Source organism: Oculina patagonica, chromosome 2 (assembly GCF_052425735.1).
Source record: "Oculina patagonica isolate OP01 chromosome 2, crgOcupat, whole genome shotgun sequence".
NCBI classification, from domain to species: domain Eukaryota; kingdom Metazoa; phylum Cnidaria; class Anthozoa; order Scleractinia; family Oculinidae; genus Oculina; species Oculina patagonica.
The window spans coordinates 39,833,625-39,860,672 of NC_135759.1; the positions used below are offsets into that span (position 1 = coordinate 39,833,625).

A 27,048-nucleotide genomic window follows, 5' to 3' on the forward strand; every position below is an offset into this window, starting at 1 on the left:
CTATAAAGAAAGGTGCATTCGGTCTGATCCGCAGAAAAAGGCTTGAAAAAAATGTCAGCGTTACGCTGCTGAACGAAATCGAACAAATTTTTACAAATAATTACAGCCTCATCCTCAGGCGCCTCGCATTTCCATACGTATTGTTCGCTGCAATAATAAAGCGAGCGCAAAGCGCGCGCAACTGGTGACGAGTGCGAAGGGCGAGAGACCACGGGAGGGAAAAGAAAGAGGAGCGAGACGCGTCTCTCTTCCTTTTAATTTGCTTTTCCTTCCTTCCTTGCGCGCCTGTCAATAATTATAATTTTCGCAAGGTAAAATCACAACAAAAGAGGCTTTGCTGGGTCCAACACCATTGAAACCGAAGGCAATTAAACGGGTTTGTTGTTGTTGCCGTCGAGGAGTTCTTGAAAAAGGAATGTAAAAACCACTTTCGCTTTTTGATTAAAATTAATATTCACCGGCTAAAAAAGGTTAAAACTTTAAAAAAAGCTGAAAAAGGAAAAAAAACGTAACCGAACGTTTTCGACTTAAATGAAGTCATTATGAAGATAAAAGTCATTATCAAGATAAAAATCATTGACCGTCCGCACATGCACTGTTTTTATCTCAGGTTGTATTAGAATTAACATGTTTGTGGGATGCCTTTGTCGGATCAATGATCCACGCTTGTTAAAAGATTGTGCTGTACATTTCCCTTATAATGACTTAAAACTTTGTAAATATTTAGATATTTTAAGATGAACTTTATTTGGATTTTCCTTCTTTGGAGATGTAAAAATCAGCGTTCCATTTTCAAGTTTAAATTGATTAGAGCGGACTGTCAGCACACTATTTTTGACAGTTTTTTCTTATCATTTTGAACCAGAAGTGGCGTCATGACGATTCCGAAACTTTTTTCGATTTTACCATTAATTTTTACATGCATATATATGAGGTGTTAGTACGTGTCTCGCATAATTTGAAGAAATATATTCTATTAAATAATTATGAATCGCATTTGTCCTCCATAAATGTTCAATCAAGTTCAAGAAAGACACCTTCCTTTCAAAAGTATCCGGAAGGAAACTTGTGCCTTTGGCTTTCAGAAAAACTAATTTACACCATCCTCGTGAAACTCCTGCCCGCAACCAATACATTTTTTTTTACAAACAGAAAAGTAATTTTTAATTGCGTCTTTTTCCCGTTGGTAGAAAGCAGAACTGCTTTTTGTTTGGGTACTTAATGGCGTACCATTTAAAACAATACATTCGCCGGATGAGCAAGTAAATGAATAGAATTGAAATAAAGGTGTACGCAAGTGGTTTCATGAACACTAGCAAATGTTAAGAAGCAGCGATAATTTAGTGCCGTAACAAATCAATTTTACAGAGACCATGAATCATGAATTTTAGTCTACGTGACCTTAACGCTGTAATGTTATCATGATGATCTTCAGTTCTTGTTTAAAAGGCTTTGTGTGTGCTTTCAAAATCAAATATTTGATTAAGTCTGAAACCTTCAGAGCCAATCATGGGTTTTCATCATGAATTTTTAGTCTAGGTGACCTTAACGATATGTAATGTAATCTTTTCTTATTGTAAAGGCTTTCAAAATCAAATATTTGATCAAGTCTGAAAACCCTCGCAAGAAAAAACCCTCTCGTATTTGTACCATTTGCATCATAAGACTAATAATTTTATACTTGGCCATTAACTCGAGTAAAAAAAATAGTTTCTTTTAATGTAAGTTTTATTAATGTTAGAATTGAATAAAAATTTTTGAATTTGTTGTTTGCTTATTGAAAACTATAAACAAACTGGAAATAGTTCAGCAAATCGACTCATCGGCGCCTGATTAGTCCATTCAATCTCGGATTATGTCATTTGCAGTTGAAATCTTATTATTATTTATCAAACTTTCTTATCCTTTAATATTTCCTTATTATTGCGTCACATCAAAAAGCTCTTTTCTCTTTAAACTATTAGAAACTAACAAGTTAGGCGATAAGTAATATACGTTTCATGCATCGAAAGTTTAACATAAACTGAAACATGAATAACACTTGTAAATTTTGAAAGAGGCGATCAACCCAGAATAGCGCAACCGACATCACCTGGCTAAATGAGGCAATGGACAGACTGAGTGATTGGGGGAATTAATTGTATTTAATTAAATTAAAAGAACTGACAAACAAAAATGATTTAGCAGGCACTTGTCAGATTCTTTTCCATACTTTAAATACCGCTTTTTTTATTTATCTTTTTTAGTCCGATCCGTGACATACTCGTCCTGTCTGTTTTATATGTGTCTCCGCCCTTAAGGATATTGCAAAAATGAAATCTTTCGTATCAAATCAATAAAAATCAAAATTAAGGTTTCGATCTACTAAGGGTAAAATAACACGAGGCGGGATTTAATTTTAGATGTTATGTCTTGATTTCCATGTTCTTGATTATTCTTGTTGCACTTGCACTTTTTTCTTTGTCCGCCACTCCCTGACACAAAGTGAAATTGATTGAATTGGATTCTAATGTATCTTGATCAATGTGAGTGCTTTCAGTGCCCGGCCTGAGAGCGAGCTTTGAGCGGGATAATGTATTTGTTTCATCGCTTGCATTTGCTGATTCGATAAACATTCTTGTTACTTGAAGCATCTCTGGCGCTTGAGCCGCATTCATCTGACAAGCCATTACGGAACTCGCTTGAAAAGTGTCAACAACAGAAACTTTACCAGTACATCCACAAGAACAACCCGTGACTATGCGAACGATCTCGCTTCTGAAAGCTTGATTCCTTACTCCATACACAACAGGGTTGCACATGCTATTCGCGTAACCTAGCAACAACGTGCCTATGTCAATTGCTCTTGGTAGTGGGTGTGGATAGTAAACATCAATAAACATCGTGATGGCAAATGGCGCCCAACAAGCCATGAAACAAGCAACGACGATCAATAAAGTGTTCGTTATTTTTATTTCTTCTCGTGTCATCCTGAAACGTCTTTTATTTCTTTCATAAAAACAATTCTCATTTTCATGTTCTGTGCGTGTTTCCTGCGGTGGTTTTATATCTCTATGCTGATCAACGCGCCGCTTTGCTTCTCTTGTGAACTTTAAAATCTTGAAGTACGAGAAACACATAACAGTTAGAGGTCCAAAAAAGCATATCGTTAACATAAAATACATGTAATACACATCTGAAGGCCAGAATACAAAACAGTATGATTTTCCAGGAATATAACGATATTCCGCCCAGCCGAAAAGCGGAGGGATGGATAATAGCAGAGATATTAACCACACAATTCCTGCGAATAACATCGATTTTCTTGGTGTAAAGGACGCAGGGTAGGTTTTCCACTGCACCACGTAATAATATCGATTGATAGCTATCATAGCAAGGGACATGACGGACGAAACAAACGACAACATTGTAGTGAATCCCAAAAGAACACAAGCGTTATCTCCAAATATCCACTGCTGCTTGATAATTGTGACCACAGTTATCGGCATGTTTAACACGGACACGAGTAAATCAGCAAAGGCAAGGTTGAGAAGAAAACCATTAGAGATAGTGCGAAGTGTTTTTCTCCTTGTGAAGACAAAAAACAAACTAATATTGCCAAGAATGGAGGCCGTACAAATGAAAACAAGAGTGGATGCTTCGATGATGGTGGCTGCTTTTATCGTCATTTTGAGACAGTGACAAGATCCCTTAAACTCGACTGGATGAGTTTACATTGTTTATTATTGAAAGTGTGGTATTTTAATTTTAGAACGTAGAGTAGTTTACTCAAAAGGATTTAATTAATATCCTTTGTCTTATCCACTGAGGATTGCTGATTTATTATAATCTAGCAGATAAATGATAATAAACATAATTTCCCTGTGTGAGTTATGAATGGAGTTTTAATAGCAATGACAGCACGACGGACGAATTTTGCCGAGAAAGTTCTTTTTTTTTTTTGGACGTACTCATTTCTTTTTGTTCAATATGCGTTGAGGAGACAGGATGAGGCTATCTGCATAATAATATCAGGAAAACAAGCTGATAATGGGCTCTGATCAAACATTATATCAAGGTGCACTTAGCTCGGTGTCTCCTCTTTAATCTCTATATTGTGTTACGTCTACAAAGTTCAAAATAATAATATTTATACCAAAGTTATTGCACGATTGTCTGTAGTTTCATTGAAAATATAAATTAATATCGAACGAATTCGACGAATTTCTAGTTAAGATCTATATTTTGACAAAATGTTTTTGTAATGTTGACTGAAATCAAAGGTTTAATAATTGTATCGACAATATATCGTATAAAATGGGAATCTGCATTAGGGCCAGTATACTTTGGTGAGATTAGTTAAAAAAAATTAAATTAATTTAAGGAAACGAAGTTCAGTGTTAACAACTAACCAAGTAAACAATGAATTCAATGGCTTTGTGAATATTTAGCAGTATAGCAATAATTACTATCATTTTAATCACGTTTTCCTCTTTTATATTCGTTTTTTTCTTCATTTTATGCTACAAATAGAAGCCGCTCTTTAGACCTTCGAAAGCTAGACGTTAAAAACGCAGTCTACGAACATTAAAATCTTTTTAGAGCAAAAGAGCTTAAATAAATAATCCCATTCAAGAATGGTTATTTGACCATATCAGTTTAATTTTGCAATTATTATTTTGTTATCTTGAATTGCGCAAGGTGTAAGTTGTAAATAAAATGAGTTTTGCACGTCTTCCTTTGTGCTGGTTTATTCCAAATTTGAATACAGCTGTTACCAAACAGCTGCCTTGGGTGACTGGTGTTTTTTTTTTTTTTTTTTTTGCGACGAAGCCGCTATCTACGACGGCCAAGCCGCTTACTGATAGCCGATTCAGAGAAAAGAAACCCTCTGGCACACCCAGGGTGTTAAACTGCTGTAGATAAATTAAAAAAACCCTGAAAAATACAAAAAAAAAATGAAAAAAGTGAAAAATGCAACGAAAGTTTGCATTTTCCGCCATTAAGTTGAACAACGCTACTAACATGGCGCAAAATACTTATTTTGTATGGAAATCTGATGTCAGATAATTTCTATAAATAAAGTTTCATTACTTTTGAAATATTCTATCTGTACGAGATTTATGGCAAAAGATGTTTTCATCAAGACACTGACCCGGGTAAATTTGAAAACGGAGAAATTTGAAAACGCCGCGTAAAATGTTTTCCGTCCACATTAACCCGGGTAAATTTGTGAACGATATGCTTCATTAGTAAGTAAAAGTAAAAGTAAAGTCTTTATTTAACGAGGGTAGCACTAAAATAACATAAAAAATACTAACAAACCAGTGGCCCTCTAAAATTATTTACAATAAAATATAAAAATACACTATTTCACGCTCCAAGTCCAAACGCTCATTGGTGACCGTTTTTGAAAAGCTACCTTTTCGGTGACCGAAAACGCCGTTTCAGTGTGGACGGTTGGCCTAACCGGAGAAAAAAAGATGCGTTTTCAAATTTACCCGGGTCAGTGTGGACGGGGCCTAAATGTTTGCAAAGAAATTAATTCTTTGACACTAAATGGCAAAACCATTGCTTCATTGCAGCTTAATGTGTCTCCCGGGCGTCATAAATTAAAGTTACAAGCAGACAAGATTAACTTTGAAAACTGTTCCGCCGGACCATATTTCAAAAGCCCAGATCGCAATCCGTTTCAATCTTCGACACTTTTGGCCATCCGTACCTTCTTTTGCATTTGGTGTGTTATTTAAATATTCCTTCACTGTTTTAAGAGGTTATTTTATACATTTAAACAAGTTTGATGGTCATTTCCTATGCCTAAGTTAGGCTAAAATCCGTGACACGGTCCCTTTAAATAAGCCCATGTATGTATAATATGGCAACCATGTGATGAAAGGTTTTCCATCCAAATTTGGTGTTTCTCCTGTACCTTTACAGTTTTAGCATTCTTGTATCATTTTCAATACTTTTATTAAAAAAAAATCGATTTTTTTATCTGGAGAACAGAGCAATATATAATCCAGTTCCATAAAATCCCAAAAGCCCAGCCTAAAGAGATCAAAAATTGTCACCTCATTAACAACTTGAAAAGAGCTGTCCTTGCATTTTTTTTAAATTGAACATAAGAAAATATATTTTCAAAAAGACTTTCATTTCTTTAATGCTTGGCACTTACCATAACAATTTCATCACGTTCATATTTTACTTAAGTCCAATATAAACAAAAATTGACATGAAAGTGTAAATCCCTTAGTCAATGCAATTGATTAACATTATGAACAAAAAAATCCTGGTTTTCAAAGTTCTGTTTGTTTAAAAGTAAGTCCCTGTGGTACTGTTTTGGAAAGACTAAGTGTTGTAGTCTTTGCTTCGGTTTTGAGACATTCGGCAACAACGACAGCACGAAAAGGGCTTTCGACACTTCAAACATGGATGGTCCTAGTTCACACCAGTCTAACGGGCCGCACGGGCTTGAAGGAGCCTACAAAAAGGTAACTTTCAGTCTACATCATAGTTGAGCATCTTTTATTTCGAGTGCACTTTGCCTGAATGTTTTGCTCAAGATTTATTTCACGACAGGTTTATATTACAACGGAATTTCTTTGTATTCTTCAATGCCAGCTGGCTTGATATCTCCGGACTGTTAAGGAGAAAAAATTGCATTTGAAGTTTCCAATCCGGTTTCAGGGGTAGAAATTAAGGTAGCATTATTTGGTTTAATTAGCATCTCGCTATCATTCGAGCTGTTTGTTGTCGAATTGATAATTTTTGATGTGCTCTGTGGAAGCAGATCGAAATATTCTGTTATACTGTCGTTCCCTGTTTTAATTTGCTGAACAGAATATTTGAAGTTTGAAATGTTCGTTGAAGGATCATTTTTATGAGTTAAATTCTGTACTTTCATGTCTTCCAAAGCTGTGGAATTTTCTTTCTTTTCGTTACGGAAGGCTTCGTAACTTGAGTTAATATTTCTGGTTTCACGAAGTGATCTGTATTTCGCCTGGAGGTTCAAAGGCAACATTCGTATCAAAGTGTCTCTTTTAATTGGAAAATAAAACAGCTTCTCCTTCTTTTTGGGTTTTTCTTGTGCTGGAGTCTCTGGTTCATCTCCCACGCCTCCTCTTCGTTCTATTTGATACGTTTTATTTAAGTTGTGTTTAGATTCCATACTGGGAGCACCACTATCATGTGTTTGAAACACGGAACTGGCAGGCTTAACGGATAATTGATTAACTTGACCTTCAGCTTGTTGTGTCAAGAGTTTGGAAGGCTCTCTCTTCTGAGCATCATTTATTAGGTTTCCCGCTTGCAATTGGTTAGACTGAGAGATTCTGTATTGTGATTGGTTAGTAGGGTTTACGGTAACTCCGGGGTACGTGATCTGATTGGTGAGCTGGTAACTGACATGAACACTATTTGGGTCATGTTGCAGAGGTTGCAAAGTCAGACCGGTAACATTTTTTCCAGAGTTTGGTAGCACTCTATTAAGGTCTGGGCGTTGCCAAGTATCTGTTGCAGGTTGTGACAGCGCGACACGTGGCATGTGTTCTTTTATTGGCATAAGATTGTTTTCCACTTGGCTTTCATGCAGTGACGATTCGACAACAAGATTTCGCTTCGGCAAATCCATAACATATTCTTTTATTTCTGGATTACTTTGCTGCCGATTATATATACGCTGGGGCATTTTGGGATAATATGCACTTAGTGTTGCGGCACGCCCAGGCGATACCGGCTTAGGGACAACTCTCAGAATATTCGATTGAAGGTTTCCTTGTAAATTTTGATATGCAGTATTTCTCCATGGGGTAGATTGAGGAGCCGCCACATTTTGCTGATAATTTGTGACTGTTGATTCAAAAGCTTCACGCTGTTGACGTAGTTTTTCCATCATTTGTCGCTGAACATTTTTTCCCTGTTGTATAAATGTCTGCCGTTGCATCAACTGTTGTCTGCTCTGCAACTGTTGCTGTATCTGAAACTGTTTTTGTTTCTGTTGCTGTTGCTGTTGTTGTTGTAACTTTAACTGCCTTTGTTGTTCTAAAGAGTTGTATCCAGGAGATGCTGTCTGTTTATCATTATACAACTGCTGCGCTCGCTGAATATAGTCAAAGAGGTGCAGATACCTACAGGAAAATAAACAAACCGGTAACCGAGTGAAAAAAGAACTAATTTCCAATCAGACGCTGCTAGGTCAGTTAGGACAAATGACTTTGCAGTTGTGTATATTATAGCAGCTCTCTTTTAAAAGCTTGTAAGTCTACTGGTCCTCTAGTTAAGCAGTTGCTTTTGGTTTGAGGGATAGGGGCATTGTTCCTGTTGTTGCTCTATTATACTCTCGAAATGTAGCGAGACATTCTGGACATTCTGTGAGTCGACCCTGCGAGCACTAGCTGATACCGGACACCAACTTTGAATGCTTTGGTGAGGCGCCTATGAGATTTTTACGACCACGTAGAGAATTGTACTAATTTTAGCATTGCTTTACACGACCACATCAGCTCTGCTGTAAATTTTTATCGCGTATAAATAAATGCTACTACTACTACTACTGCTCCATTATTAGTAACTCAATATAGAAGTCTTTAAATGACAAACGAAAGGTTCACCTCGCGTTAGGGTGTCCAACCAGTGGCGCCGGTTGTGCTCGGTGATTGCTAAGGAATGTTCCTTGATGCGTTTCTTGTATTTTCTGAGTAATTTGTGCCCTACGAGTTGTCACATCATCTTCCATATCATGAGTTTCGGAGCTGTGAAATAAAAACACAAACAACAGCATGTATTAAACATGTCTAAACACTGCGGAATAAGTGACAAATGAAATGAAGTAAATAAATATAGTTTATTATGAACTTCTCTATAGTTAATACGTTAGCAACTGTGCCTACCGATAAGGAGATTCAGGAATAAAACATTTAGGCCAAGCAACGCTTCTTTAGATCAACTGTTGTAAGATTCCATTTCTGGCCAATTGGCTGACGACATAAAACGGAATAGCTAGGTTCCAGCTGTGCTGAGAGGCACCTAAAGCATTTGGACGTTTTAGTTTCCTCTTACACGAAATTTTATTTCTTTGCCATTTGAAACGCTTTCAAGCTTTGTGAGTTCTGATGAATTTCTAAATGAACAAAATTCTGACACAATTTCTGAAAGATATCTGTCTAATCGATATCTGCAAGTGAAACTGTAAGTAAAATTAAGTTACCTTTTTCTTTTTACACAGTCAGGCCAAGGAATCTTCTCTCCTTGAGGGTACGTGAACCATTCTCCCGTCAGAGGCCCACACATGTATACCACTGCGGGCTTAAACTCGAACATAAAGCCATCGTCACACTCCGGGGCGCAAAACAAGCGAAACAGGCTGTCACATACCACGCGACCGTTCTTAGGATTCGGGTATTGTTTACATCGTTCAACGGAATCTAAATTAAACAAAGTCTTTAGTATCATGACGTTCTTTCCAGAAGTAATTATGTTTGCTCAAGTTTGCTCATCATGGCGTCCACGCGCTTCATTGTCGCCCAGTACTCTCTTTGAGACACGCCTGCGGGGAATCATGGTAACTGTCTTAAGAGTTGCCAAGTCAAGGACACGTTTTCTTGAATACGATTCCCATGATTCCCTGCAGGTCCGTCTGATATAGGGAGCTGGGTATTTGCTTTCAGTAAAACTTAGTGAACATTAGTATTAGACCTTAATATTACTTTGTACCTTAAATAGCCATGATCGTGTTTTTACCGCTTAGCCCATGTAATCACCTCCTTACTAAGCGCGTATGAAAAACAGATTGAAACTTTAACTTTTCTCAACCAAGCTTAACATATACCTTCTTCTTAAGCTTAATTATTCCTATATAGCAGTACGCGGGAAGTTTGTAACATTTGAACCTAATTATTTGGTCTAGCTCCCATAAGTCTCCTGAAGCTCAGTGGCGTCCGAGCGGTGTGCAGAAGGTCACAGGTTCAACTCTTGTAGGGAGAATTCGAATTTTTTCCTGGTAGCTTAATGTGTACCGTCACTGACTGATCAAAATCTTTCTCAGATACTTTTACAGTCACGTGGTCTAAAATCTTGGTATCTAGGCAACACGTGCACCTTGGCTGGGCTAAGTTTCAAGGCAATCCAGTGCCGCATATTTTTACATGATAACACTACCGTTATAGACAGGTCTAAGAAAAGGTTTAATAAAAAACGCTAACCTGTTATTACCCATAGTTGAGCACTCGAGAAAGTGAACCACATCAAAATCAGATCGCCTATTAGCGCCATCTTTGTTTTAGGAGTAGCTCATGGAGCACGCACTCCTTTACGGATCTTCAGGTCAAAATGTGTTTTTTTAGTCTAAACAAGTCAATAAACAGGAGAAAAAAACATTAAATAAGGTTAAGGAAGCTCCTAAGTCGAGAGAGATTGAGATTGTTTGGGAATTTCGTTTAGTTATCTACATTTAACTTCAAAACTTAATACCGCAAGACCTGCTTCTCCTGTGTGATAATTCCAGGTGGTAAAATTGTGCTCTGACGTAAAATATACACATTATCCTGACATTATTTTATATTGTTAAAATTGAAATTTAAATTAAAATATTTAAAAGGATTAGAGGCTCGGTTTTCAAGATTGAGACTAGCTTTACAGTACAGTACGATAAAAAATACTAGTTAAAATCGTATCTAGAAAGAGGCAGTCAATTGAGTTTTTTTAAACATAATCATTTTTTCGGATCATAATAATAAAAGTAAAACAATAAAATAGTTGTGATGGATATGTAAAATCGCATAAAGGTATTTCGATTCGGCTTTTATTGTATGGAAAATGGTTATTATTCTGCTGTTTGCAAACTTTGGTTCTTACAGTTTGTCACCTTTAAACGCTTTGATCGGTTGTTTATACATTCACCGGCCGTAGAGTTTAAGTCAGTACAAGATTCCAGCGGCGTGCAAGATCAATTTAACGAGACTTAAACGAAAATAACCACGGAAATAATGTTTTCCTGCTTAAAGGAGTCATAAACCGATCAGAACAAGGGTTGAGTAAATTTATATGAAGCGCTTACCTTATTAAGAGTTCAAAGACATTGGAGTTGCGTAGTCGATATCCTTGTTATAAAGTTTCTTTTGTTCTGTTTGGGTCAGTGCAATGTTCTCCTTTAGTTTTCCTCTGTCCAGCGCAAACAACTAGCTAGTCTCCATTTCGAAGCAGTTCGCTCCTTTTAAAACTGTTTTACCTACTGGACATCGAACGCGGACATTATTATTATTATAGTTTAGACTGAAAGACTTATCGACAGCGGGTCCGACGACAAAAATCTTGCCTCGCAGCGCGCAATTACTGGCGCTGGATTGGAGACAAACAAGGCAGAATTAACCTGTTGTTGTGGCTGGTATTTTTACTGATTCTCCCAACTCAAAACAAAAACAGCTGTCATGAATTGTAAGGAGAACATCTTTTTTAATCACAGTAAGTAAATCTCTGTTGTGTTCACTCAGACAGGTGTGACCAGCTTCTCCATTGAACTTTCGAACACCTGTAAACTGGTATCCTTTTATAGTTTCTTGTGCTGTGTTTTCACGGTCGATCTCATCATAGATAGTGTGTGCTGTGGAGTCTGTGTCACGAATCGCATCAATTTACTGAAAGTAAATCGTTTAATGCGATCACTGATCGGAGGTGTAACTATTTCATTTGAAAACGTACTGAAAACCCTCTAAGTATGACGTCACATACAATTACAGAATTCCTTAGCTTTCACAACTTGAAAAACTAAAAATAAATAAAAACTACATGCCACCCTGCTTTGTGTTCAAGTAGCGTGTTGTAAACACGCAAGAGGGTTATGAGAACTTGTAAGTATTTCTGTAAACTAAGTTCCCCTGCATCTTGAATTAACACGGACGTTTCAGTCCTTTACCTGGGAAATTTGCTCTTGAGGTGTGTGAATCACTTAATACAAATACGGGTCCTTCGCCTTTTTTTCTATTTCGTTATAACAACTGTATACTTTAATGAAATTTATCTTTGCTTGTCTAGTTTAAGCTCCGGTGCTATGGGCCACTACGCTCAATGCAGACTTTACTTGTCAAGTTTAGGCTGAAAAAGCGCCTTGACCTTGTACTACTCAAACGTCTGAGTGAATGGTCATTGCTTCTACTATTTATCATGATATTGTTCATATTCGTGTCGTTAACCAAGTCCTACCACTAATAACTCCACATGCACAAGTTATAGTTCGCACTAATGTTTATGCGCATCCTTACTGCGCACGTAATTCATGTCGCAATGTCAAGTATGCATAAGCACGCGCACTGGGAAATCTTTCCAAGCACATTTAGGGTGGGTAGCCGTTGCGTTAACTTCACTTGCAGTTTCCTCTCTTAAACGGTCGGTGACCTCTATTTTTTTCGGGATATATAACCTTATCAGTGGCATTGAGCTCTTGCACTACCGATTGACAAAAAATGAGCAAAATTTGAATGTTAGAAAATTATTATTATTTAATTTTCTCTTCCCGCGCGCGATCGAGTCATTCACATTTTGCAGCATTTTGCTGTTTTGAACGTTTCCAAATCCAGTTGTAAAGACAAGCTAGAGGTTTACTCTAAGGGACTTTAAAAGTGATGTAAGTGTTCAATAGACTCACTAAAATCAATTCGGACTAAGAAAGTTGGCCTGCATCAATCCATTCAAAATATGTTGTCCCCAAAAGCCGCAAAGCTCATATCGGGTGTAAAAGTCAAATTTATCCAAAAAAAGGCTTTCTTTCAAATCCCGGCCGCGGGTTTCAGACATCGTATCTCGGAAACGAATTCGATGACCCACTTACGCGCTTGCATTGGTTGGTTTTGTTATTTATCACCCAACATCTTGCGCGAAGCGATAATATCAATATTGATGTTTTATCACTTCGATGGTTCGTCTTAACTGAGGAGAACTTTCAGGATAGACCACGCTTGCAGCGGTAGAAGATGAAAAATGAAATGTCTTTTTTTGTTCATTAATAGCTTTTAGGTAGATAAGAAACCTGATGTATTTTATTCCCCCCAATAGTCTTCTACTTTTGAGAAAAAAAAACGAAAATCAGTTTTCGTGATCGGAGCCTCAATGCAAAATGACACAATTTTCAACCCGAAAACTTCGCTATCGTAAACTCTCCTCGCATTCGAAAACAAAGCCATTGAGAACTTTGGACGACGCTTTCTATCAACAGAGAAACTCTTCACTGTAGAATAAAATTTTAGGGCTTAAGCAAAACTCTTCGAACTGAAATAGTTGAAAGAGTGAGGAATACTTTTCTTTTCGCGATACTTAAAAGTCGAATTGAACAGTAGTTTTCACTGAACGGAATTATTTAATATGTGATATAACTCCAAATTTTCTCAATCCTCGTTTAAACACACATGAAGATGTTTATCTAAGACATAATTAACTGAAAGAAAATTGGCTTGGGTTGTTCAAGGCAACCTATTTACCAATGCATCGTAGTCCCACAAAATGTTGTGATATCGATGAAAAAAATAGCCTGTCTTAGCACCAAAATACAACAAAGCAACTGTTAAGCCTAGCAGCCGTCACATTGAACAACATCTCTGAAAAATTAAGAACTTTAACTTCTCTTCCACTCTTCTGTAAAGGCGTCCGCGGACTTAAGTTTTAAGTAATACTTGTTAGCTAAGTTTATTGGACAGGTTTTCTTTTTTTTCCCTTAAATTCTTACCTTGTTTATCTTGTAAATAGTTTTATTTATTTTAGTTTCTCGGCAAATGAGCAATTTTTGTAATTTGCTAGTGGCCCAACAAGCCTCGTCAACCCGAGATTAAAAAAAGTTATGTATGTATGTATGTAAGCGTGGCTCTTGTCTCTTGAAAAAAGGTGTGTACAGAACTCCAGAACGATCAGTTTGTTTCTTCAAACTTTCTTGGCGGCAATAATTACTCGATAAAAATCGGTTTGCGTTACTACCAACTCCGTGACTGATATCACTACTGCGCAGACTCAATTTACGTCACAATATCGTGTTTAATATGTGACGTGTATTATAATTATGTCACGTAAGTCACAAAACTGATCCTGTGGCAGAATGGCGAAGAGTTGTAAGATCAAAATGGAGCTAAATTGATCCAGGTTGGCTTTATTTTTATCTCACTCTCTCGTTGAAAAGGGAATTTTGCAATGGAAAGTTCGGCAGGAGAAGGAAAGACGAGCATTTGGGTTAAAACGTTCATTATCGTGGCGTTGGGTATAATAAGAATTAGTATATACACACTCAGTGATCTTGGTGTTTCAAGCAATCTGATTGGTTCGCTATCTCGGGCTAATGAACATTATTCACTCCGTAGGGAGTGAATAATGCTTGATCCAAACTGAAACAAAATTGCCGGCGTAAACCCGCGTTTCGCCGGCGTTTCTGAATCGCAAATACTAAGAATACAAGAAGATGCTGAACCAGAAAAGACAAAAAAGGCTAAGAAATTTGGCCTGATGGTTTTCAAAGTAAGAGAAGACTACATATTTCGCAATTTGCAGCACAATGTCCACACCGAACTCGAGTACTAAAACGATAAACAGTTGCTTACCGTCAAGTCGTTCTTCGCCCGGCATCGGCAGAAATGAATACCGCAGATTTATCGGCAGCAACATCAAGTGTTATTCAACCAAGAATCTCCACAAATATTCAGGAAAACGTCTTTGTGCAAGAAAACATCCAGTTTTCACCACAGTTCTGCACACATTCAGTATAATCCAAACTTTCAGGTGGATCCTTCGCCAACTGCTCCGGCTTTCAATTTTCAATTCAAGTTAACTTCAAAAGCTTTGATTCAACGGTCAAAATGTTTTGCAAGTAGGTTTTTGATTCAGATTGCAGGTTTGAGTGGTGTTAAAGGACCATTTTGCTAGATTGTGACGAGGATTTTATCGAAGATTAACTAGATTTGCCATGTTTGAAGATTCTGTAAACTGTTTCGCGCATGTCGGTTAGTGCCGCTTGTATGTACGTTTTCTACGCATGAATTGAGAGGTCAATTAAATCGACTTTAAATGGTTTCCTTCTGAAAACTTTGAGATCGCTTGTTGTTGAGATCACTTCGTGTGTATATACTAAAACAATTATTCTTTGAAATCTCGCTGAATAGCGGCAGAATATTCACCGAGATTTCAAAGAATAATTGTTAAGTGTTTACACAGTTTCTGACAGTTAACAGCGCTGCTGTAAAAATTTGCCGAAGTTTGATGCCCTCTAAGTGAGAATCCTTCCAATAACCCAAGCCAAATCTGAGGTTTGTTTAATAAAAATATCTGTGTGCATGTTTGAGCGAGAATTGAAAAAAATTGGAGTTATACCACAAAAATTGCTATTTAATTCAAATTTTGAAAAATATTCCTCATCAGTTCTTTTTTTCAGTTGGAAGAGTTGCTCTAAAGCCCTGAAATTATATTTTAGCGAAAGAAAAAGAGTTTTTATTTAGATATATAGGAAGTGGCAAAATTTCTCTTCGCGGTTTTGTAAGCGAACGCGAGGAGTGTTCATAATAGCTAATATCGGGTTTGAAATTTAGGAAATTTGTTACTTCGACCACCGAAATCAATTTTCTTTGTTTTCTCGAAAGTCTATTAGAAGACTTCTAGCGGAAACAAACTACATCAGGTTTCTTATCTACCCTAAAGCTATTAATGAGCAAAAAATGAAGGAAATCGATCTTTCAACTTCTGCCACGAAATCAAATTTCTGCTCGGCCGATCGTGGAAGTCATTCTTAAATGACTTTGAGTGTTTTGAATAAAGATGTTTGACCGCTAAGCCGGCCCAAATATAAATAGTATCTCATAATTTTGTAAAGAGACAAGAAAATGGATATAAAAACGCCAACCTGTGATAATGTTTTAATTATCTTTCCCATAACAACTCAGTAAAATTTGTCAGCACCAACTACCTAGCCCTAACACCAATAGTAATAATAATTACTGCTCAATCAAATTAGAACTTGTAAATTGCTTGCAAATTTGCTGAAATCTTCTGCGTTATCCGGCGAGTGAAACCGACCAAGGGAAAAATGCACTTTCGGTTTTAGCCAGAACATCACGCAGCCATTTTATGTCTGGAAATGCTCGGATGAGCACACTACTCATGTTTGTGTCTTGTATCCACTTCAGACCCTCGGGTGAGTAAATATCAGCGGTATAGTCATCAGTCATAAACCTAGTGGAAAAGAACAATCTTTGTTATTGGTGGTATAACTTGAACAACTGTCGTAGCATGAGTCTGTTATGAAAACATTGACAAGCTCTTGTTATTATGTGGTGCACCTGTGAAGTAGCTCGCGCGCCCCCGCAGATCGTCTTTGATCATTAATTCTTTTAGACGTACCATTAGCACAACTAAGTGTGCTAACTACAGTAATTAACCTTTCTTATTTACCTAAACTCTATCTAACTCTACCGGCATAGGGTCCAGATTATTTCTAGTGTAACTTTGCCTAAAAATTACCCTTCATTTGGTATTGTTATTAAGTAACAAAACGCCTGCAGCATTTCCGACTTTCTGCAGCTGCAGTTTTATAGGTCGCTATTTTTAATTTAGTGTTAATTTATCAATATTTTTCGCCATAAATACTCCCGGGAACTGCGCATAGAATGTTACACAGTGTATCTAGCGACATACAGCAAAGACCAAATAACATTTACTGAATAGATCTGAATAATCGTACATGTGGTGGTCGTCATTCTTAAGTGAAATTAAGACACATCCAACCAAATTTCGTGCTTTAAAATGACCTTAAGAGTGAAAATTTCTTTGACTTACCTGTCAGTCTTCAGTCTGCGGCTGGCCATTAGAAGAAAAAGGTTGAAAGCCGTCTCACTAAATCCAAACCCATCAGGTCGAGGCTCCTCGGCCAGGCAACCAATCAACAGATCCACTTTTTCAATATCACCATCGTAAAGCTCTTTCAATAGGTTTGAGTGATCCCTGTTTGGCGTGAGCTTTTCAAAGGATTCCACTGGAGCGAGATTTGTCAACCGTCTAAACTCGTTATACCGCGGGATTCCACGCTCTCGATCACGCAAGATATCAATGGTTGCAAGGTCAATTGTCTAAAAGGTAAAAAAAGCAAACAACGAATATTACGATATCAGACAATAAGTTCACACCCAGGTCCAAAAGATCATGATTTTCGTTTTTTTTTTTTGCGCAAGTGAAAAAGTGTAAGATAAAAACTAGTAATAAAGTGTACTTTTGTTGTTGTCAGTTGTTGGTTTTGTTGTTGCTGAAACTTTAGCCAAAAAAATAAAACGAACAGAAGTGAGGTGTCCGTGAGTTGGAATCTTATCTTTCTTTGAAATTTATTTTTTACTGCTTGCAATTGGTGACATATTTCTCTTGAGCTTCGAGAAAAGAAGGAAGAAAAAGTCGTTCAGGGACCGGTGTATTAAAGTGACTGTTAGAAGGTGAAATATCATATCACTAACTATGACTGACTCATGACCAAGTGATACTTAAATTAAGAAGGTAGTTGTCGCTTGGAAATTTGTGGTAGGAAATGTTCGTTAATTTAGGTAAAAAATTGCAACCAAACTCCTTTTAGCTGGCTGTTTCAGTTATCACAGTGTTATCCACGCCATCATTGATCGGCATTTTCTCAAAGTTTAAGCACTCCTGCCAATCTTTACTCAGTTCACGCAGCCGTAATTGGCATTCAACATGTGCTTTAGTTGATATCGTTCTCACCTCTCCTTTCTGTTGGTGTTTCGGTAACTTTAGGTTCATCAAGTGTTTAGGGTAGTTATGAAGAGTCGACGCCCCGGCATGCTCTACACCAAACGTGTACAATATGTCATCCATGCTGTTTTTAGTCATGACTTTTCTGGCCTTGTCAAAAGAATACTCTGGAAGTGAGTACGATTTTCCTGTCCTCTGACCAGTCGAGGAAGAAAGGATATGTAAATCATCTGGCAGCAGAGGGTGCATGCGATAAACTGAAACGAATTCTTCAGACTGGGAGAAGGGGACGCCATTGAAATCGCTTGGAGATCCCACCAACGGCTTCAGGACTCTATTGCTTGCGCTGATGCTGATGTTATGAGCTGCTAGCCAATCAAATACCTCTTTACCAGGACTTAGGCCAAATTTCACGCGTGCCCCGGCACGCGCAGCACTGTTGTTCATGATGGTTGGGGTCGCTTCTACGATGTGAATTTTCATAATTAGAGCCACGTTGATTAACCTGTACAGAAAAAAAGGGAAAAATTATTCAACTTCCCAACAACGATGAACGAGATTATTTTAAAACTTGTTTTGCTTGTCTACAGAAAGCCGTTGGGAAGAATATTTCCTTACGAACAATAACCATAAGACAATCCGTCCTGTTGGCCACGGTTCTTGCATGGACATCCGATTTTCCCATTTTACCAAAATATAATTATTATCTTTCAAATTTCATATAGTTAAAAAAATCCTTAATGCGGCTTTCAGTGAAATGCGAACTCTGAAATTCAAAATCCAACAAACGCTTGCGTTTTCGCTGCCGTCAATCATAATTATGGCGACAGCTAACGAACCATGAAAAACAGAAACAAACAAAATGGATCGTAATCTACCAATCACAACCGAAACACTTGACCTTTTGACCCGATTGATCTGAACTTCTGTTTCCCGAAAGGTCCGCTAAGATCGTTGACGGCAGCAAAAAGCGTAAACCTTTGGTTGAGGATTTTCAGTGTTCGCATTTCACTGAAAACCGCAATAAATTTGAAAGGGCCAACAAGTCAATTCTGACGCTTATTTACCTGGCTGTGTCATACAGTTTCTGGTCTTTCCATTCAGGATAAGACGTTTTTAGCATATCACAGATAGAGTTGTGTTCTCGAGTGAATATGTTGTGCATGAGGCTAAGACCAACCCACCAATTGCTGTTAAAACCTGAAAAACAAGTTAGTCAGGTGTCAAAAAACTGGATTAACAAGACAAGACAGCTTGCGTTCAACTTCAAAGTCTTACTCTAAGCGGCTGTGGAAATCATAAATCAAAGTCATGCTGATACTTATCGGAATTTCAAAGAACCCCTACTTAACAAAAGGAAAGAATCATTTGTTTTGGGTGCAGTGTGGCTCAAATGATCTTACCTCGATCACAAATAACAAAGAATTACCAAGATGGTTGTACTGACCATCGTGATCCTTCAGAGAAACGATATCACAGATTTCCCTTCATCATTTGATCCTCCTGCTTTATTTAAAGTTTTGTTTCTTTTATCTGGATAGCTTTATTTTAATGCTCTTAAAAGCACTTCAACAAACTATAAGTATAGATATTAGGATTTAAAATTAAGTTGAACTTAGCCTGCGAATACAGCCGCCTCTCACTGCTTCCGCTATTTTTCAGGCTTAATTGTAATAAACTCAACAAAAGATGTTTTTAACTCATTAAAGCTACGACTAGGATTCCCGTCAGTGATACTAGAGTTACCGGACCTAATAATTAATTGGGTCTTTCACTTAAAGAAGAAAAAACTTCTGGGTTAGGTCTGACAGGGCAAAGGCTTTACAGTAATGATTTACCAGTTTGTTCAATGCCAGTTTTGCTATCTAGTGGCAGCAAACCATCTTTTTTTGAAACTTTCATTTTTCCATCCTTGAAGCTGCGCAGCTTAGCACTAGTTTCTTCATCACTTCCATACAGCTGTGACCCGTCCCACCAGTGTGTGACATCATTCTGAAAAGTGGCGGGAGTGTCTTTGCTCTGTTGAGCAGAAAATAAAATACATTGTTATGCAATACCGGAAAAGCTCGAGGGCCAATAACCCATCCATTTGTTTTGTCCAGCTTGGGCTAGCTGTGCTAACATCACTGAACGAGATCGATCATGCCATGACAAAACTAAAAGAACTTTTGTTATTCTTTGATAACGCTAACGTTTTAGAAAATATTTCCCAAATAATTCAGGAAAGACGGTTATTGCATGTCAATTTTTTTATATTAGAACAATTTCATTTGAGTGTCAAAAGTAAGTCACCTTTGCTTTGGTTTTGCATTATACGCTTAGCAATTGGTTTAAAAAAATTTCCTCCACTTTCTCATTCAAACGGAAGTTAAACCGATCATGAATCGCTTGCGCACGTTTCCCGTGCTTCGTGCCGATAACATCTATTTGCTTCGAGGTTTCATTGGATCAAGGGATTATTTGCATCTTTTGTGATCGGCCAATGTGATTATTTTAATTTTGTTTTTTCGACACTTAGTTGAAATCTGCTCTATAAAGTGCTCGTTCAAGTTACCAACGGACTGTTGCAGTTGTCTGGTTTGGTTCGCGGAATTGACATCTCTCCATGGTGTTGCGTGTAAAGGGGATCATCTTTGTCTAGGTCTATCTTTATCCGTTGCGAAGTATCGACTGGTCCATGGTCAAACCAGTCATGCAGGTTAAACTGGATAAAACCAGCGAATAACAGGTTAAGCTTCTTGTCGGGAATAAACTGATCCCTTGTCATCAACCTGAGATTGGGAAAGGTATTAGCGAGAGAAAAATACATTGGCAAAAGGTAAAAAAAGACAATACTTGGCTTCACACTAGAGCTCAAAAGTATAATCTCAGTGCACTTTAAACCTTCTTTGAATGTGAAGGAGTAAAATGTACTTCTCAAGCATGTTTCGTATCGCTTCGTACTTTGTTTATCGAGTGGTTTTGAAAGATTCTCAAGCTTTTTTGGTGTTTTCCCTGTCTTCTAAAGTCATTTCAAACATTCCACGCTTAGAAAGGTTTGTTTCAAATGAGTATGCTTGATTTTCTTTGTCTGTTTCAACAAAATGCTGGCATAGACACGCGTTGCTAAAACTTGTTTATACTGATAGTGACGTGACAATAAACTTTACATTGAAACTTGCTAATTGTTATATCTGTTTTCTTGTTCTAAAAGTCAATGACCAACATTAAGTGTTTTCATTTTTCTTGTTTTATTTGTATTAAATTTTCGGTAAAATGGCGGTCATAAGATTTTGTTGGGCGAAAATACTCGGCTATAAGACGCACCCCAATTTTGGCATAAACTTCCCACAGAAAAACAGATTTTCCTTGAAAAAACCGTGCGCCTTATAACCGAATAAATACGGTACTTGAACTTTACTCGGTGATCATGGAAACTTTCGTAGTTCAAAGTAGCCGAAGTACGCCGCCAAGTATCAGTCTACAACACATTTGTGAACGCAATTGACCAATAGGAAATGGAAGCTAAATTAAAGCGGCGTGCAGCGTTGTCACGATTCTGAAGATTATTGACGGCTTGTACCTCAAGTAATATACTTTGTCATTAAGTGTGAAGCCAGATTTTGTAAAATAAGACACTTGAGTCGAGTGCTGACTTGAAACTAAATTAGGTTCCGGTGGGAAGCCAAGTAAAAATGCTAACGAGTTGATTAAAATAAGCTGCAAAAGTATGACAACTTGTAATGATATATTGTAATGAAATATTTTTTTGTGCAAGCACTGTCCTTTTTGCGTGATTGCACTTGTGCTTGCGTCGCTAGTGAAATCCAGGCTTTACTTTTGCCAAACTGGTCACTGTAATCACTGTTTGTTGTTTTGATGTCCGGCAAACTTCAATGGAGAAAACAAAATGCTAATAGCTATTGTGTTTTGTACAGGGTCAAGACCAAAACATGCAAACTAAACAATGAACTTTGTCAAACTATTCACTGTGCCCTTAGCAACCATTCGATAGCTTCTACGCACACTTGGTTGCCGGCACCGCTATAACGCATGTTTGTTCGTTCGGCCATCGCCAAGAATTACACTCCAGAGGCAATCCTGCGATGCGACTTCCCACACAAACCAATTTTAATCCTCGTTCGTGGTCGTCTTGTTATAAACGGATTCATGCAAACTGCTTATACGCAATCCGGGCAATGCGAACGCCGTTTTCGCGTTCGTTCGTGGTCGTACTCTGTATAAACAGGCCTTTACATTAACCCATTAATACGGATAACGTGCGGATACTTTTCTGTAACCCAAATGACGTGATCTTATACAAAATCAACCTCCTTTTAAGGACACTTGTTATCTGCGTACTTTATTTTTAATTTGGTATGGTTATGTGCTAATTTCACTCTCTTAGAAAATGGAAGTTTTTCAGTGGTTGATGCGATTTCATTGAATTTGCGGACGATTTCAATGATCGCGTTGCCGCGTCAGTTAGCGAACTGAAATGAACACTTATTTCAGCGCGAGACATTTGGCTATTTGAATGAGCGTGAGGTTCCTTTCGTTTGATTTTTAGTTACAGTTAAGGCACTCGAATGCTTAAGTGTTTGTCTTTATATATCGTGTCTGTTACGTTTATTCTGGGAGATGCTTAAACGGACTATGTCAGGGATTTTACCAGATTTTTGAACCCCGAAATTATATTTGTGACGCAGGAAAGCTAAAAATAATAGTCCATTTTCATTAAAAATTGCTATATCAAAGCATGGAATGGAAACGGATTGTAATTTGAAAAAGTTAGGCAAACGTTTTCAAGTTTTTCCGCGCGTTTTCGAAATATCTATATTTATGGCACTTGCTTTATTTCTATCCGCAAACAAAAGTAACATATTCCTTTAAATGTTTAAAGATAATGTTTATTTAGGGTTAAGTTGCCTATCACTATTTTCAGAACATGTTCACATAAAAAATCTGAGAAATCCCCGTGACATAGTCCCTTTAATATGAACACCTAGATAATACGGCTTCTTTTCAGTGTCCATTTTGGTGTCCGTATATATATTAACCGGGTTCCACGGTTTGTAGAATACTTTGTCTCTAGAGCTTCAATCAAGGTAGGTGGACTAGTTTCTTCAGTTTCAACAGGTTGAAATTAACTTTGTTTTTAAACTCACCTTCTGCTTAACTCTCTTGGGGATGGTTCCAAAAGGTCTTTGTCTTCAAAAGTCTTGGTGCGGTTTACATTTCGGCTAAACCGGTAAAACCTGCTTCCTGAGGCCGGTTGATCCAGATCGTTGCAGGTTCCGTCATGGGTTCGCGCAGACTTCATTTTCTCAGTACAGTACACTATGAAAATGCCACATTCACAAAATCAATTCAAAACTAATCCCTTGTACATCTGCTGACGCTTAATTTCAGCGCAGAATGGGTTTGACATCTACCAACATCTAAGACGAATGGCATGCTTTTAAAAAATTCTTTGAAAGAGACGACAGTTAAAATTGCAGCCATTTTTGTTTGTTGTTCGTCTATCCCAGGAAAGAACAGGATTAACTAACAGGAATGATAACATATTGGGGTATCGAATGGTCTGATTGCAAGCATGCGAGCACAGCGTTTTTCTTTGCGAGCACTAGAATTGTCAAAAGTTAACCTTGCGATTTTGAGGGATCAATCATGACATCTACATATAGCCTACGAAAAAGCCAAGGAGAAGCCACGTGCCAAGCGGCCCACACTGCCGGAGCTTCTCCCGGTTTCCGTAGCATTAAGCAGCTAGGAATATTTCTACTCCTCCCTGAATGGGATGCTAGTCCATTGCAGGGTTCCCCCCCCCCCCCCAGCATTATGTCGCCGGTACCCATTTATACACCTGGGTGTAGAGAGGCACTATGAGAGTAAAGTGTCTTGCACAAGAACACAACACAAGTGACCCCGGCCGAGGCTCGAACTCGGGCCGCTCGATCCGGAGTCCGGCGCCCTAACCATTAGGCCACCGCGCCTCCCATCTACGAAAAAGCACCTACCACAAATTCAAATGTTATTTTCAAGTCTTTCTTACTTGTTCTGAAGACCTCAATGTGCGAAGAAGCTTCACATCCAGATTTGAGTTTCTTACACCTTGATCTTGGCTTGGTTTTACAGCTTGTAGGTTTAGTTTTGGCGTATGTCATCAAGTGAGTACCACAGAAACATTTGCCGCAGTAGTCCAAGCCTGCATACGGGTATCTGTTGTCTTTACAATGCTTCACGCACTGGTCCGTTGTGAGTCCGTCTTTTCTCTCGAGCAAATGTGAAAAACGGGTGAACACTTTTTGTTGAAAAAGCAGCCCAAAGACACGTGACCTGCAATAAAAACTTGTACGTCACAGCAAGGCCAAACCATTTTTTTGCCGGCTAAGTAAAGAGCTTCGAATGATCTCGCCTGAACTCTCCAGACGTTGCCAAAGGAAGATTAGAACGAATATAAATCGATATTATTTAATATTTTCCAAATGCCACGACCGTGCATTCTGGGGGCCTGGGGTAGACGTTTGACTTGTTCCTGACAAAATTGATTCATTCATTAATGTCGAGATCAATAGATTTTTTTGATTGAAAAAAGGAAGATTTCTTTCGAAACCATAAAATGGGTTCGACTGACAGGCGTAGGGCTGTTGTAATACAAGTTTCAAATTTCAAGTATCATTTCTGATCTTTTTGAGTTCTTGTCAAAAAGAAATAAATTCTGATCCTGAGGAGACGTCCGGCAGGTCACGCGGACTATGAATGGCAATCATAACGATTAACACCAGTTTCTTAACCCTATTCAGACCGGGCTTTTTTGGACCTTCTCCCCCCCCCCCCCCCCCTTTGTAACTTCCAGGATATTTAAGTAATCACAATGAAACTTGTAGGATGTATAGTATGTACAAACATTTATCTTTTGGCATACGTCACGTGGGATGATGACGTCACATCACGTGGCAATTTCATCATGATCGGCTGCATGATGTCAAATTAGCCGCCATCTTGGATTTCAAACGGTAAAAATAATTGCATTAAAGTTAGTTTTCATTAATAGAAACACGAAAATCACAAATTTGGGAAAACAGGCCTGTCAAAATGCCGTTGCCATGGTGATGTCAAGCTTCTGACACAACATCCGATCCTACCAAATTATTTCCAAGAAAAAATTGAGATAAACTTGCAAAGTTTGGCAGCGTTTGGTTGAATTTTGAAAAAAGTAATAAGCGCTCAAAGTCAGCGCGGGCCTCAAAAGCCCCTCCACCCCTTCCCCAGTCTGAAAAGAGTTAAAATTGAACGCTATTGTGAAACATTTCGATTCATAAAAAGTCATCACTGGTTTTCTGGGTGGCTAAGCCTTTTTAGCCCGGGCGGCTAAGCCGCCTTTTTTGTAAGAGAAATACGTCTTAAAAATTATTCACTTGCACGTTCCGATATTTACCTATCACTGGGTCCTGGCAGTCGTATTTGCGTCCAGTAGCTCGGCATGGGTAGCTATCAAATAAGTTGTTGTCCATCAAGTAATCTCGTTGTTGAAACTGGTAAAATATCATCAAAACGATCGGTAGCTTCCACCAATAGGGTAGATTCTGAAGGAGTGCTTGAACAAGCTTCGCCAGCGTAAGAAGAAGCTGGTTCATTTTGACCTGCGAGAAAAAGTTTTCAAGTTTTCAGTTTTCGCAGCTGTGTTGCAGTTTTGGCGCAAGGATGTTATTTAGTCCCTGTAAACTATAGAAGCCCGGTACCCCGGATGTGCGAATTGTTTGTTGAATTTCGCTAAACAACTTCCCATCTATTTTCCTGTTTTTGTTGTTTAAATAATATTTGTTACTGCAAGATGTAATGAGACACGTTTTATTTGCCTGAATGGAAGTTAGGAAGTGCCAAAAAAGCGAAAATGATGAAAGAACCGTTAAAATTAATTGCTCTCTTTTGGAATTGAGTGGGCCACAATTTTGCCGTGAACCTCGCGAAACTGATTGGAAATTACTTAGCAAAACAAGCCGAACTCTAGAAACGCTCTGAGGAGAGAAAACAATTTTTAACCACAAACCGAAGACAGAGCACTTTACTTTTGTTCTCTTTAAATCAACAGCAGCAAATTTGAAAAACTTGCTGCAAAAAAAAAAAAAACACAACAAATTTTTGAATGAAATTGAAATAATCTGACCAAACTCGAATGCGTAAATATCAGCAACAAACTTTGTCGGCTTTGTCGGCTAGCCTTTCAGAATCTTTTTGTAGTCGGAGAAAGGACGTGAATTGAAAATATGAATGAAATGGTATCTTTGCTCATATATGAAGAAGTCATGCATCAATAAAAAGAAATGAGACTAAACTTTTACTTTACCGATGCTGCGTGCATGTGTAAGCGGTGGCGAGTCTTGCACGTTTTGTGCTTGTTTTTAATGCTATATTCTAAACCAACTAAAAGACGGTTTTCCTATGCTCTATGAGGTCAAGGGAATTCTGTAAGAAGATTCTAACCGTCAGATATCGTATCATTATCGATCAATATTACACCAATTGGTCTAAAGTTTAGCGAATGGAAATATAATTCCTTGTAAAAAAAATAACAGGCTGAACAGTAGCAAGCAACGAAAAATATATCAAAAATTGTTAATATCCTTTTTAATATTGTGGGAAAGAAAACACTGGGTTGTGAGGGCGTTAACACCGTCAACGCCCTCACAACCCTTGCTTCTCTTTGCAAAAACAAGTCCGCGACAGATTGGGTAAAATTGTATCGTTTTCTTTTTTAATTACGTGCTTCAATAATAAGCTGCTCTTTTGTTCTCAGAAATGTAAGATGACCAGTGGGACGTCTTTTTGTTTGCTAGAACGCTTGAATAGATCATTAGATGAATAGACCAAGAGTTCAATAGATATATTTTAATTGTGTTAATTAGCTTATTATTAAGCACTTTACCTGCAAACGACCAAAAAAGTCAATGGTCGTTATAATAACAGTTGTTATTAAAGTTGTAAGAATGAGTGGGGCCATTTGGCTTCTTTCCCGGATGCTATAAGCTTTCAAGTTTAAAAAGCTTTACATATCTAAAGAAAACCTGTCTAAAGCTATGAAAGGTCCCCGCCAGTACTGTGTTAATGAACATTTATGTCATTATGTTAAAAATGTAATTTTGGTCCTGCTAAACTTGAAGCCGCAATTTTAGTTTATAGGTATGAAGTAATATGAGCTTGAAAATAAAACTGTAACCAAAAGGCTGCTTTGTATGATAGTGAGAAAACAGGTTTTAAGTCTAAACAGTGTGATGAAGATGAAAAATGTAGTTTTTTTTATTCTGATTTTTGATTACTGATTTTGATTATTTATCAATTACGTTCAAGTCTGAATTTTTTTTTCAGGCTTGCTTTTCT

At 37.8% G+C, this 27,048-nt stretch overlaps 2 protein-coding genes, 1 non-coding gene and 1 pseudogene across 4 annotated transcripts; all 4 read right to left on the reverse strand.

The window, feature by feature from the left end:
- Window positions 1-1,633: 1,633 nt before the first annotated feature.
- LOC144642078 (melatonin receptor type 1B-like) lies at window positions 1,634-4,076 on the reverse strand. Its single transcript, XM_078501075.1, has one exon. It carries the CDS (start codon window positions 3,666-3,668, stop codon window positions 2,406-2,408), a length of 1,263 nt encoding a protein of 420 aa, XP_078357201.1. The 5' UTR covers window positions 3,669-4,076; the 3' UTR covers window positions 1,634-2,405.
- Window positions 4,077-6,490: 2,414 nt separating this feature from the next.
- LOC144641492 (uncharacterized) lies at window positions 6,491-11,301 on the reverse strand. Of its 2 annotated transcripts, XM_078500495.1 has the most exons (5): window positions 11,033-11,301; window positions 10,179-10,320; window positions 9,185-9,401; window positions 8,589-8,729; window positions 6,491-8,105 (listed from the first exon to the last, which is right to left on the reverse strand). In XM_078500495.1, the coding sequence occupies exons 2-5, from the start codon at window positions 10,246-10,248 to the stop codon at window positions 6,623-6,625; spliced, it is 1,911 nt and encodes a 636-aa protein (XP_078356621.1). In that variant the 5' UTR covers window positions 10,249-10,320; window positions 11,033-11,301; the 3' UTR covers window positions 6,491-6,622. The 2 variants fall into 2 exon arrangements, with proteins under 2 accessions (XP_078356621.1, XP_078356624.1); XM_078500498.1 differs by lacking the exon at window positions 11,033-11,301 and having other exon boundaries at window positions 10,179-10,542.
- Window positions 11,302-15,992: 4,691 nt separating this feature from the next.
- LOC144642367 (uncharacterized) lies at window positions 15,993-25,307 on the reverse strand (annotated as a pseudogene).
- Window positions 23,591-23,663, reverse strand: Trnar-ccg (transfer RNA arginine (anticodon CCG)). The gene has a single exon. It is a non-coding gene; the product is annotated as a tRNA-Arg (tRNA).
- Window positions 25,308-27,048: the final 1,741 nt, after the last annotated feature.